At 37.5% G+C, this 13,754-nt stretch overlaps 1 protein-coding gene across 1 annotated transcript in view; it reads right to left on the bottom strand.

Moving 5' to 3' along the window:
- Positions 1-13,754, bottom strand: part of LOC149410469 (protein son of sevenless-like) — a 79,216-nt gene that overhangs the window by 24,970 nt on the left and 40,492 nt on the right. The window contains exons 8-18 of the mRNA XM_089648049.1: positions 12,436-12,603; positions 12,005-12,069; positions 11,749-11,882; positions 10,940-11,110; positions 9,912-10,053; positions 8,181-8,313; positions 6,068-6,242; positions 5,564-5,669; positions 2,791-2,947; positions 2,108-2,341; positions 1,904-1,999 (exon numbers count right to left, since the gene is read on the bottom strand). Of these exons, the coding sequence (XP_089504175.1) occupies positions 1,904-1,999; positions 2,108-2,341; positions 2,791-2,947; positions 5,564-5,669; positions 6,068-6,242; positions 8,181-8,313; positions 9,912-10,053; positions 10,940-11,110; positions 11,749-11,882; positions 12,005-12,069; positions 12,436-12,603 (1,581 nt within the window). The remainder of the gene's footprint in view (positions 1-1,903; positions 2,000-2,107; positions 2,342-2,790; positions 2,948-5,563; positions 5,670-6,067; positions 6,243-8,180; positions 8,314-9,911; positions 10,054-10,939; positions 11,111-11,748; positions 11,883-12,004; positions 12,070-12,435; positions 12,604-13,754) is intronic.

Raw genomic sequence — 13,754 nt, 5'->3', positions numbered from 1 at the left:
TAATGATTTTTGTGGATGAAATATTTAGCATTACAAACATCTGTTCAACGCTTTTGTGTTTAACTGGCAATTTTTTAGATGAAATGTTTTTAGATATGCACACCATTACACCTCCTCCTTTTGATTTGTTGCTTGTAATGGGGTTACGGTCAAGACGATAGATGTTGTATTTATTGAGACCTAATTCCGATGAATTGATGTCCTCATTTAACCATGTTTCTGTTAATAACAAAATATCATGTGGGAATGTGGGAGAAGTTATTTTGAGATGTTGTAATTTGGTTCTCATTCCGCGAACATTTTGGTAGTACCCAAACAATTTTAGGTGCTGTTTAAGTTTTTTGGCACGTTTTTTATTATTTTTGGAACAGAGTTTATGTACTTAATTGTTATGTTTGTTTCCCCATCCGCTTTTCTCGTTTCAAACTCTTTCCAAACATCCGTCATTTGTTTCCTTTGCAGCTCCGTGAGATCTTGTTTAACTTTGATGCCATTTTTCAGTTTATTTCTTTTTTTTATTTCTTTTTATTTATTATTATTTATGATTATTTGCTTAGCTTGATATGAATCTTGGAGTTCTACTATGGTGCATCTCTTTCTATTACATGAGAGATGGTCGGTTTAGATGAGAGAGGTGTATAGGCCAAACGTTTATTTGGGTATGTCAAATATATGTACGTATTTGTTGTTGTTATTATATGAAATGGATTTCTAAAGATACATATTCGAAGTTTTTATTATTATACATGTCACATAGCATGTGATACACTTCAGGCCGCCGGCCGCCCAGAAAAGTCTCACAGTGAACTGGGCTGTAAACAGTTATTTTACTTTTGGTCTTTACTTTTCTGCGCAGTAGTCCTGAATTCGCGCGGGGCACCTCAACAAATATCGACGGGAATACCGTACCGGGCGGGAATAGCAAATATTCTAACTTAAAATATTAATTTAACTATGAAATCTTAATCAATTTTCATTTTTTTTTAATAACATCAATTCTAATAGACGGTTAACATTGGTAAAAAAATTACTGGAATTCCTCGTTGAAGAATTAAAAAATTTTCCATACAAAATGCTTAAGCGACGTGGTTTTCACAGTTCGAATGACGTCACACCCACACCCCGCCTCTTACCGCTCGGATTCCGCTCGTTTTGGCGGGCTTAATAAAATTTAAACTTTGAGAATTAATTTAATTATGAAAACAAACTTTAAAAAAAAAAAAAAAATACCAGTATTTAAGTTTGAATGCGAACATTGATAAAAAAAAATAATAAAAATGGACTCAACTTATTATTTATTCTTCTTCCTTATTTTGAGAATAAATTTCTCCCAGACGTCAAACATCCATAGTCTTTTTAGGAGATATTTCTCCCAGCCTGATATGGAAAATTCATACTCATTTTGTATTACGGTGAGATAAATGATTTAAACAGTGTTAGAAAGAGAGAACACCAGGTTTTCTACAGTTTGCATACAAAAGATCTATAGACGCTCAAGAAAAATTAAAAATAATTTATGATGATAATGAATAAAAATTATATGAAGTGAATAACTTATTTAATAATATCTTTATCTAATTATAAGTATTTTTTTTGTTTCGTGTAAAGTGGTAATTACAGTTTACACAATAAAAACCATCGGTAAGCAATTTTAAAAACTTTATCTTTGTTTGTGTTCAAAATTTCAATTTACGTTCAAAAATGTGCGAATTTACCTGGAATCGAATGACATACAAAATTATTTCTCAAATTTATCTGGAATTGAATAACATATGAAATTATTTCCCGAATATATCAGGATGTCATAAAAAATTATTTCCCGCGCAATCAGCATTTTGATAGTTCACTCAAGAGAAATACATTGCAACAGATCAAATTGAAAAAGGTCAATGAAGGCACTTACATTATTGGTGTGTTTGATGATTCTGAGAAGATTGGGACTGGATGTTTCTTTGTCCTTCTTGGTCCAAACAGCGCCAACTAACTCTGAAGGTTTGACCTAGCAAAAGACAAACAAAATATTAATCATTTTTGTAATAGCCATAACTTAAAAAATATATAGATTGCTTCAGTTTTTCCACCGTACGAAAGAGAAGAATCCACTCACCGTCCGGTACATGTCAAACTCAAGCAGCGTTAGCTGACGTGCCACCTCGATGGGGTGCAGCGCCAGAATGTGCCAACCGCGGCGCTCGGGCTTACGCGTCTGCCACTCGAGCGGCGGGGGCACCCGGTCAAACACGGGCGCCGGAGCGGGCGCAGGGGGCGGCGGTCCGGCGTCCGCTCCCTCCCCACCCGCGCCGGGCGGCGAACCCAGCTTGGCCTGGTCGAGGCAGCCACTCTGAAAACAAACATTCACAATAAAGATGAAAGCACTCAATTGACCATCTAATAACTAATAATAATCACATTTGATTCCCATCAAATCGACCACCACTTTTGATTGACGTTTAAACGCTCCTCATTAAACTCCAGTTCTCGGCCTATTTCAGCTTTTCTTCAAATGGTATAACGGGACTCTACTTGAGTTTACGTTCTCATACCGCAGCAGTTTATTAAAAACAGCCCCCACCTATTCAGTAAAAATAATTAAAACAATGATTTTTGCGCTAAATGATCAGATTGTTTCATTCCGTAACTGGATAAAACAGAACTTGATAAAATAACAGGTTAGGTTCCCTTCTTCTCTCTAGGTTCCATTTCTTCAATGTTCTGTTTTGTAATGCAACAGATTCGTTCATTTAAGAATACAGCACAACTGTGTTATCCATTTAGGAAGAGTTCTCTCACCTTTCTCTGCACAATCTTGATGACGCTCTCCACCCATTTCTTCATGGGCTTGCCCGTGATGCTGGCCAGGAAGGTCCTCAGCGCGTCCAGCAGAGACGGATCCCTCTCAAAGTCGTAGTAGTGCTGGTCCACCCAGTGGCGCAGCACGTTGAGTACCCTGCACAAAATAATGGAATAATTCTCATCAATTACACAACATCTTCGCTAAACAATTCAACGTGGCCATCAACAAATCTCAATCCACACATCCCACAAATAATATAAACAGAATAGACGAATCACTGAGAGTTATCTCTATCCAAAATCACATTGTTCACGGCTGTCGCGAATAAGAGTGCCACCTTTCCGCTTGAGGTAATTTATAGAGGTAGTTTATATTCATAAACAGCCCGTTATATTTTGTACATTCCAACATAATATTCCACTAATGAGCATTATACTTTTACAACGGTTTTCAAACGAGTGTGAGTTTTAATTTGAAAATATCCTGACAGAAAATAAATCTGTTTTTAGGAATAAAACTGGTGTCGATCGGGAGCTGCTTATGTGGGGCAACTTCACGAGCATGCGTTTCAACCAGTAAGTCTCCCACTCCTTTGGGATCATAATTAACAGTAGAACCCTGTTAATTCGAACCCCGATAATTTGAAAAAACGCTTAATTCTAAATTTTCGCCAAAAAAATATCCCCATAAATTTTTTTTCATAAAAATGGTTTTTTATTTCGAAATTTGTCAATTCACAATTCGAAATTTATTTTTGTCCGCACATAAAAATTTGTTTGTGTAATTCGAAAAAATTCGAATTTGCAAAAATATGTCATAAAATTTCGTAAATCTCAATCTGAAATACAGCCGTGGAGGTAAAATGGCGAAAAATGTATTTTTATGTGGTTATACATCGTCCTAATTAGTATTATTATTTTGTAAATCTGAATCGATTTACACTGGAATGTCATATTTATTGGAATTAATTTCGAACATCCGTGTTTGAAGGGCCTAGAAAATTAGTTAAAATATGCGGAAATGTGTGGTATTTTTACAAATTTACTTTAACTTGAAAGGCCAACCGCAGAGGTAATCAGCTGAACACGGGAATAATTCGTATCATTATGAATTTACTCCAAAGATACTACCCGAATTTGAAGGGGCGTCCGAGGACCTCGATTTTCAGCGTCCAGCGTTACAGCGTTTTTTCATAAAATTTCGAATTGCGTGGGAATTTGTTAATTCGAAATTTGATTTTTGATTTCCCGTGGATTTCGAATTTAGGAGGTTCTACTGTATGTGCATATTTTAGACATGTTTATTGCGTGGCACGCATATTTAGCACGGTAATTACAATGAAACGCACTTCTCTACAAGTTCTCACATAATAAATAACTTTTCATGTGAACATTCATTTTGGTCCCTCGGAAAAACTTATAAGTTTCACTGTATTGTTAACCTTCCAGCGGGCGCACTGTCGTAAAATTTACGACAGACGCGCCATATCGCTTCCCCCACTCTTACCACTTATTCGTAAGCATCGAGCTTCGAGCTATGCTAGAGTCAAATCAAATGTCAAACATTTACCGCAAGATATAAGTGCTTTTCTCAAAGTTAATTACGGTTGGGCAGTTGAACCGATAACAGAAGAAGAAAACAGAAGCTTTCCAAAGCGCGGTGTTTGTCGGTTATGTGCACTGGATAAGAAAAGATCCTCAGCATCAATGAAGTGTTGCCGTTGCCAGACCTTTACATGCAAGAACCATTCTTCAGTTGAGGTGGTTTGTAACAATTGTAAGGATGAGAATATTGATTCTGACTAAATAAGTCGATAAAATATTTTGTTTTGAAATACTAACACGTTTAGAGTGTTGCTTCGTTTTTTTTTTAAGAAATGAAAAATTTTTTTTTTAAAGTACAGTCTATTATAATTTTTTATAACCTTTTTTTTTTTATAGTGAATACCTCACAAGAGTCCCAACTGCTCCCGTCTGGAGCCAGTGAGACTATGGCATCCCCAATTGGGGGATGTTGTGAGGCTGAAGGTAAGTGGGGAAGGGAAAGAGGAAGGTGGGGAAGTACCTGGCTATTCAGATCTAGTCACTAAACACGGCTAAAGCCATTTGGAGCAACGTTTCAATTCTGAATGGTGGTCTTACACCAGGGCGATACTGGTAGTATCTTCCACTCTGGAACGTGCCGCAAATATACTATATATTATTTTAATTAATTAATTATGAAATAACACAAATTAATCAAATAAAATTTATTTGCGCACGCCGGGTTCGAACCCGCGACCTTCGGAATGGCAGTCCAATGCGTTACCACTGGACTATGCCGGCCGTCAAAAACCTTAAAGAAATTCCCTAAAATTTGTATAAAGAAAACACCACATACATGGAGAAAACTCTATGACGTAAAATTTACGACAAGCGCCCGCTCAAGGGAAATTTCTCAACGCGTCCGCTGGAAGGTTAAGGTAGGGAGGAAAGAAAAGCAAATTTTCACATAAATCCATCAACCTTCGTTAAATTAATATGATTAACAATCAGTACCGTGCTGAATTTTAGACACCTAAAAGCGGTCCCCATTAAACGCTGATTCTCAGCCCCCTGCAGGGTTTAATAAAATTTCCGTCAGTTGTCAAACTATCAGGCTTGACGGCTGATCACAATTTGATCAATAACTGAAATGGGTGGAGAATCATCAGTTAACAGAGACTGTGGGGATAAACTGCCAATTGGCTTCATCTTGTGCATTACAAGAGTTATTAGTATCATTCTTTACCTGAACTGCACGGGCTGAAGGAATTCCTTTCTATACCGCTTGAAATCTTCCCTCGATGAGTTTTTGCTAAGTTTCTCAGTGTCGGCGACCACCGTCTCTGCTTTCTCTGTAAATATTAAAGCAAATATATACTTATTATATTATAAGAGGGAGGAAACAGAAAAAGCTTCCATGACCACAAGGACAAGTCCATGACAAAGAGATCAATAAGATGATCATTTAGAGTAAAAACCCTTTAGGACACAGAATAAACTTTTCTATATAAGTATGAAGTCTTATTACCTAGATCCGGTGAGCCCTGCTTAGATTCTGAACACCTCTTTTTCCTGGGAGCTTAGCAGCGTGTAAAGCAAGTTGTTATTTTCATCAATCAACATTTTGAATTATTCATTCTTTTATAAAACTTGCTAAATGACTTTGACTTGAACCTATTTGTCATTGAATAGAAAATAAACAGACGAGAACCATAAATCCAAAAATTGTTTAAACAAGAGGATGACATACCTGGAGCATCGTATACCAAACTAGGGTCCGGTATGTTGAATCTCTCTATGAGGAGATCGAGCAATTCGGGCGGGCGGCAGAAACTGCGATAGGTTGTCAGGAAGGTGCGTACGAATGCCGGGTCCGCGTAGATGTGATACGTTAGTCTCTCTACGAGTTTCAGAAGAGTTGCTCCCTGTAAAAATCCAGTAAATCAAAGTTAAAAAAATATTTAACAGCGGAAACGGCATGTTTCAAATTGAAACAGATCTACGAGAATTCAGGACAAATTTTCCATTTATTTAAAGAATAGTGTCTGTGGTAGAAGGCGTGTATTTGCTTTTAATATAGATCTACAGTTTTATTCCGAGATTGATGAAATTTTGCACACTTGACCTTCAAAACGAGAGGAAGGTCTCTGTCTGTATGAGATTGCGAAAAATTCTGCGTAAAGCCAGGGCAACGCCGTGGACTCAGCTAGTGTAAATTTAAATGTCGATTGTAAACATGTTGGTGTATGTATGGATAATGAGTATTTTAGCCTTCAAAATTAAATTCCTAAACAACAAACCGGGTATATTGTAAAACTATGCTAACATTCATCTAGATAATAGTTTTTTATGTTAGTATATATTTGGTACAGTGTTACATTCAAAGTTTTCTTTGGTTTTCACTCAACACCTATATATTTTTATTTTAAGTTATTATTGAAATGGCGTGCGTAAAACAATCCCAAACGTCGCAATGTCGGTTAGGATTGAGTTACACTCAAGAATGACAGGTTTCCGTGATCAGCCCAAGCCAGTGAACAGTCAAGAATGACAGGTTTCCGCGATCAGTGAGCAGTCGTAAATGCCAATTTTCTTCAACCCTTAGAAGACGGCTAATATTTTGTAAATATCTCAAAGTCAAATATAATGTTGAAAATTATATTTGAAATAATTGACAGCCATCTACAATGTCAACGTGTCACTAAGGAATTTTCATGGACAATATTGAAATGCATTCAAAACTTCTAAAACCTAGGTCTATACACTGCACATTGCAGTGCATCTGAAGGTAGTCATGATTTCACTAAACTGCTATTGTAGTTGGTCGTATCCTAAGGGTTAAACAACTAATAAAATAAACTTATAAAATGACCCGCAAAGAATATTTTTTTTATAACTTTTAACCTTTTCTTCCCCTAGGCACATTTTTAGGAGAACGGAATCAAAAAAACGGCCTCCTTAACAATTTAGCGTGTCATTTAGGAGAGTTGTCAGTGACAGAACTATTGGGCTTTTACATAACGATTATAAATTAAGTTGTAAACAACAGTATAACATAAATAAAAAAAGATATAAAAAAAAAATAGAATACAATACACTCGTTAAGTTATTGTTATACTAACTTGATAGAACCCTTGAAATTTATGGAATAATATACACAGGTAATAAAAAAAAATTAATTTAGGAAGATATTGTGATTACTCGTTATTCACATTAACTAAACAGTGCTGAACTAATTTGGCTTTGAATTTGTTGAAATTTAATTCGAATCTACTATTTCATTGCCCGGTATATAAAAGAATTGAACACAAAGTTATTGCTGTGTAATAATATATTCCATCTAGTACGCTTCGGAGGTATATGTAATGACGGCAAATTTATAGCGTCAGGGCAGTCAAATCTTCAATTAACAATAACAACAATAAAAGGAGATCAAATATTTTTCACCTTTCAGATGATTTCGATAAATTGAGTTTGTAAATTCGTAAATTTACATAATTGATTTCATTTATAGGAATACATACCAATTAATAAAGGGTAAAAAATTATATGACGCAAATGCGAATGGTAGCCGAAGTAGGGGACGCCCGAGCAAGACATGGCACGATAAAGTGAATATGTCAAGAGTCAGAATAATAGATGAGTATGTATGAGACGATGTATGAAGGTGAATGAAGCGAGAAGTGTGTGACAAGACCGAGTTCTTTGGCGGTCTGTTCTCTCTGCCTACCCCTGCGGCGAAACTGCGTGATGGTTAGTTAGTTAGTTTAAAAATTATTTTGAATAGAAGATGATTACCACACAAGCGGTTTTTTCAATTGGTTGCAGATAATGATTTTTAGTTATTATAATAATAGATGTACCTTTATAAGCGGAACTCCCGAGTTCTGCCTTTCCTCCAGCACTATATTATCAGGAGAGTCGTCCACGGCAAACCTGTACAGCGAGGGCGGGGGCAGCTTCAGCGGGTGCTTCTTCTCCAGGTCCAGGAGTATGCTGGGAGGAAGAAAGCCATTGGCATTAGTCCAAGTCAGGTGAGTGCTAATGAAATCTAATTGTCACATGCTTCAGTCATTCTTTTTCCATGTATGTACATACATATGAATTAATTTACAACGCTGTACAACTTTTATGATTCTTTTTTTTATGTTTATACTGCAAAGAGAGTCCCAACTGCTCCTCAACCATGGATCCTGATGGCCTCCATTGTTGAGGAGCAAGGCTTTCGACTAGCAATTCGAAGGTCGCAGGTTCAAATCTCGGTGTGTACAAAGCAAATTTAATTTGATTGATTTGTTGTGTTATTTCACAATTTAATCATTAAAAATAATATAAGGTATATTTGCGACACATTCTAGAGTGGAAGATACTGTCAGTATCACCCTGGGTGTAAGACCACCACTCAGAATTGAAACATTGCTTAAAATGGCTTTAGCCATGCCTGATGACCAGATCTGAATGGCCAGGTCCTTCCCCACTTCCTGCTCCCCTCCCTGCTACCTTCAGCCTCCCAACATACCCCAATTGGGGATACCATCATGTCTCACTGGCTCCAAGTGATTGGGAGCAGTTGGAACTCTTGTGTGAAAAAAAAAGTTAGACTAAGGAATATGGCCACAATCAAAATCAATATCAATCACGGCCTACTAAGAATCCCCGAAACTTTCCATATTTAATTTCCAAATAACCAACTTAACCTTCCTCCCAACTTCTAGTGCAAATGAGAACGATAAACCTTAACACATAACTACATTAACATTTCTATTATTTACATTTATTTTACCTACTGCTTATCCCTTTGCAACCGGCAAAAATTTTTAAAATTGTGATGGGCCACATTGTTAAAGCTCTTAGTTATGATCTCATAGGGCTGAGCGACTTACTGGTTGAAACATGTGCGCTTAAAAGTACCCTAAATAAGCAGCTCCCGCACGTTCAATTGACACCGACACAAAAACAAATTTATTTTCTGTCTTCAAACACAAACTCACTCTCGTGTGAAGCCGGTTGTAAAGGGTTATATATTACTTTCCGTTGATAAAATTATATACTCATCTAATTTATAAACCAATGTACACAAAACAGTCTTTCATGTATTTCTATAGTTATAGTTTGAAAATTTGTCACAATAAAGATATTATATTATTATTAATGTGGCGACTATGTACATACCATCCACTGTAGTGGCAAGATTCCAGACATATTTTAGCGATAGCCCACAGAATTTCATAATATTTCTCGAATCTCTTGTTTTCATTGTTACATTTTGTTGTACACCGTTATTGGAAGGTTGGTATTTATTATTTGTCTGTTGCGGGCATTACGAGGCTCCTTTTCAGATCTTCCTCTCAATAATACTCTAAACTCTTTTGCTATTCTTTGTGAGGGACGAGCGCACAGCCTAACACGGGTTTGATTTTTACAGATATCAAATTTGGTCCTTTCGAGAGAGGAGTCTCCATTTGAAATTTGTGAGACAGTAGAAGTAGAAGCATCTACTGGCCGGGGTGATTCGTCTTTTTGACATGCTATAAATACATTTGAGCATTATCCTTCTGTTGGTTCTTGTACGGGATATTAATCAATTATTATACCTGTCGAGAGTCCTGTCCAGCATGCTTTTGGTGTTGAGCATGACCAGGTCGGCCATCCAGCGGTTCTTGTCTATGGCCCCGTTGCAGCAGAGGACCACCGAGGTGCCGTAGCGCGGAGAAAGCTCCAGGCAGTTTCGCAACTCTGGAAATAAACAATAATTTACTAACCCATGAAGAGACGAAGCCTTAAAAACATTACACGAAAAGACGCACGAGCAAAATGCTCATGAAAGTATTTTATTACTTAATTGAACTATACATTGATAAAAACTGATTGATATAAATAAACGAAGTTAACATCTACTTAGTATGAATAAAGGTGTTTAATTAAAACTAAGCAACCAATTTTATGTTCAGTTTATGTTAAGACTCTGTTTGTGAAATAACAAAAAAGGCAGATTTCAACAAAAAATAAGCTCTTTCATTTATCGTTGGGGGTCTATGAGTTGAGAGGTTTTCTGTAAATTGGTGACATCAGTTTTCTTTCGAACGGACACAGAAAAAAGAAGAACACAAGAAATGCGATGTGGGCATGTTTCGTAATCCAAAATTCTGGCTAATCGGACCTTAAATTTCCAACACAAAACTGCGTTTCATTATCATTATAAAATTCAAATGGGATGGTGATATGCAATGTCAGACAAGTAAAAGAGACACAGTGTTTTTAAACAGGCTAGAACCAAAAGGTATTAAGTCAGTAGCGACATTGGTTTAAAATCAAATATACATGGAAGGCAGTTCTAATGGGTGTTATCTGTTCAGTGGTCATAGATTACAATTATAAGGATTAACTGTTCCATAGATAATAGAAACAAGAGAGATGGGCCATGAACCATTCATCATTCACCTACACTACTGTAAAACGCATCTAAAGACAGTGACATCTGTCTTTGTTTCAGTAATGTAGAGTAATAAATGTCATAGCTCGGTGCCATATCTCCTACGTTTCTATTATCTAAGCTTTGTTCAGTGCTTAGAGGGTACCCTTTACTTGACAAGTACAGAATATTGGATGTAATTATTTGAACCTTCAGTGTCCGGCCTGTCGATGATGTCCAGTTTGCGTATATAGAGCCGCTCCTTCAGCTTCAGGTCCTGCTTGGCGGGGCAGGGCTTGCAAAGCAGCAGCAGTCCGTCAAAGAGGAAGGCCCTACGCTCACTGACACGACGGCCGGGGCCCACCTTGCCCAGGGTGTCTTCTGCAAATTACATTAATATTGGTTATTATAAATTATAAAATGGTCTTAGGGGGTATTTCACTATCTCTGATTATGTTCTGACTAAGCACTAATCCGCGGATTAGTCATTTTTTTGTTTTCACTATATCTGAATAACGCTAACGCTCGGGTTAAAGTTCGATTTGACTAATCAGTGCTCGAACCTCACGTTAGGCGCTATTCCTCGAATCAAAGATGGCGTCAAAACATTCCGAGTTTGACAGCGGAGAAGTGAGTCGAATTTTGTTGAATGAATTTGAATGCTTGTATGATCCATCCTGAATTATTTGATTGTGTTCAAAATAAGAAACAATGTATTAATTCGACACGAATCTATCTAAAATGACCTGATAATCAACATAACATGGTGTGCGGACTGTGACGCATGACAGCCGTGGCAGTAGATGGAGTAACTGCAAACATTTTGCGATGTTGCCAGACTATTTCGAGTGTTATTTATCCGGAAGCTCGGAAACAATGGTGAAACGGTCGCCATTGAATAACGAAGTTATTCTGATCTTTAAAGCCAGCCAACGGATAGCTAGTCAGATATTTAGCCCGACATAGTGAAATACCCCCTTATAGTAATAAGGAGGAAAATGGATCATAGAAAGTGTTACCCCTGATGAACTCGTTGCAGCACTGTCCCACGATGTCCTTATTGTCCCAGTTGTCTATCAGCTTGGCCAGCTCGTTTGTCTTCTCCAGGGCCACCTGCCTTCGGGCCTTGGAGGCCATGCGGCTGGCGGCCTCGCTGGAAAGTACCACAAATTGAACAGTTAAAACAATTGAAAAAATTGAGTATGGAATGATAAAAGATTATAATAACATGTTGATGTATTCGGGATAACCAATTTTGTAATAATGAAAACTTACATTTTGGGACCATTCCCCAGTGCCAGAAGAAGAGATTTCTGGATTGGCCTCATCAGACCCTCAACCTAAAAAAACAAATAATACACACAGTTAGTTTAAATTCCAAGTTAATCTAACCGGATTTGACGGCCTTCATGGTCGAGGAGTGAGGCTCTCAACTAGCAAACCGGAGGTCGCGGGGTCAAATCATGGCATACGAAAGTAAATTTTATTTGATTAATTTGTGTTATTTCACAATTCACTCGTTTAAAATAATATATAGTATATTTTCGGCACATTCCAGAGTGGAAGATACCCTCAGTATAACCCTGGTGTAAGATATGTAAGATTAATCAAAATAGTGATTTGGCATTAAGCTTCGCCTTAAATAAAAGATCTCAATGGATTTGATGATAATTTGACGCATTGTTTGATGATGACGTAGTCAGTACCTGCTGAAAGCTCTCCATATCCTCGGTGCAGGGGGCCAGCTTCAGCAGCATGGCCACATAGTCGAAGTAGAGGAAGGCATGCGTGATGGGCGAGGCCAGCAGCTTGGGGAGGTAGTACTTCACGGCGAGGCGGAAACCGTGGCCAGCCGTGTCCAAGCGTTCAGACAACTGCAATAAACAGATACATATATTTATTTGGGTTACTATATTATGTAGATCAATACATATATTTGGGTCAAATTATAAAACTAGATATAAAAAAAAACAGACCAGCAAAATTGAGAGAAGATTTGTAAGGGTTACCTTATGCAAACTTACTTAGGAAGATATCTCTACACCAAACACCTTTTACTAAGAAACCGCATCTCAGGAGACAAATGCAGTTGTTATAGTAGAACACACCAATAGACGCAGGAAATGTGAAGAAGATGAAGACACTCAAAGTCCCGCCCTGATGGAAACAAGACTCAGATATCTGGGAAGACATGTTGTGGGACCAGAAGACATAGCCACATATCCAATGATAACCCTGGTGAATTTTATCAAATAGACCAGGTTAAAGGAATGAGATAAAATGGGCCAACAAGTATTCACGGAAACTATCAAACTGCGTCCGCTTTATAATAAAAAAATAAACAAAATCCCAAAAACTTTTTATATTTCTTGCCAAAGAACCAACTTAACCATCTTGTAGTGGCAAAATTACAGACATATTTAGCGATAGCCTCGAGAAGTTTACTAAAAATCACTGTGTTGTCTCTTGTTTCTTTTTTTTATGTTAATCTCCGGACGTGTCTATTTAACAACTAACGATTGGATAACGAGCAAGTCTAAGACGGTCGACAAAACCAAAATCTCCCACCTCGAGTGGAATGCCGGGCATATGGCACGATTAACAGATGACCATTGGAACAACAAAAAGGAGCAGAGGTTGCACACAGACGAGATGCACTGACGATCTTAAACGGACAGCAGGCTTCAGATAGATAAGAACCGTTCAGGATTCGCAAACCTGGGAGGGAGGCCTATGTTGGACAGAGCTGAATGCCAGAAAGCTCCTGAACAAAAATAATTATAATATTACATATGAACCAGACCGTGTTCCGAAGACAACCATAATATTAAAGTTTCTAAGATATCTTTATATGAGAATGCATGGAGGGTACACGCGATTTATGCATCGCATGGATTAGCTCTCCAATATACGCTGCGAATGTCTCCAATCTAGGAGGAATGGGGCCCTTACAGTAACATCATTCAGATAATCAACTAATTTATTGACAGCCCATACCTCCTGGAATGCTATAAATTGTTTGTAC

The sequence above is a fragment of the Hesperophylax consimilis genome, chromosome 27 (assembly GCF_061612785.1).
Source record: "Hesperophylax consimilis isolate HC1 chromosome 27, BYU_Hcon_1.0, whole genome shotgun sequence".
Lineage (NCBI taxonomy): Eukaryota > Metazoa > Arthropoda > Insecta > Trichoptera > Limnephilidae > Hesperophylax > Hesperophylax consimilis.
The sequence above is the reverse complement of the archived record's forward strand: the minus strand, read 5'-3'. Positions and strand labels throughout refer to the sequence as shown.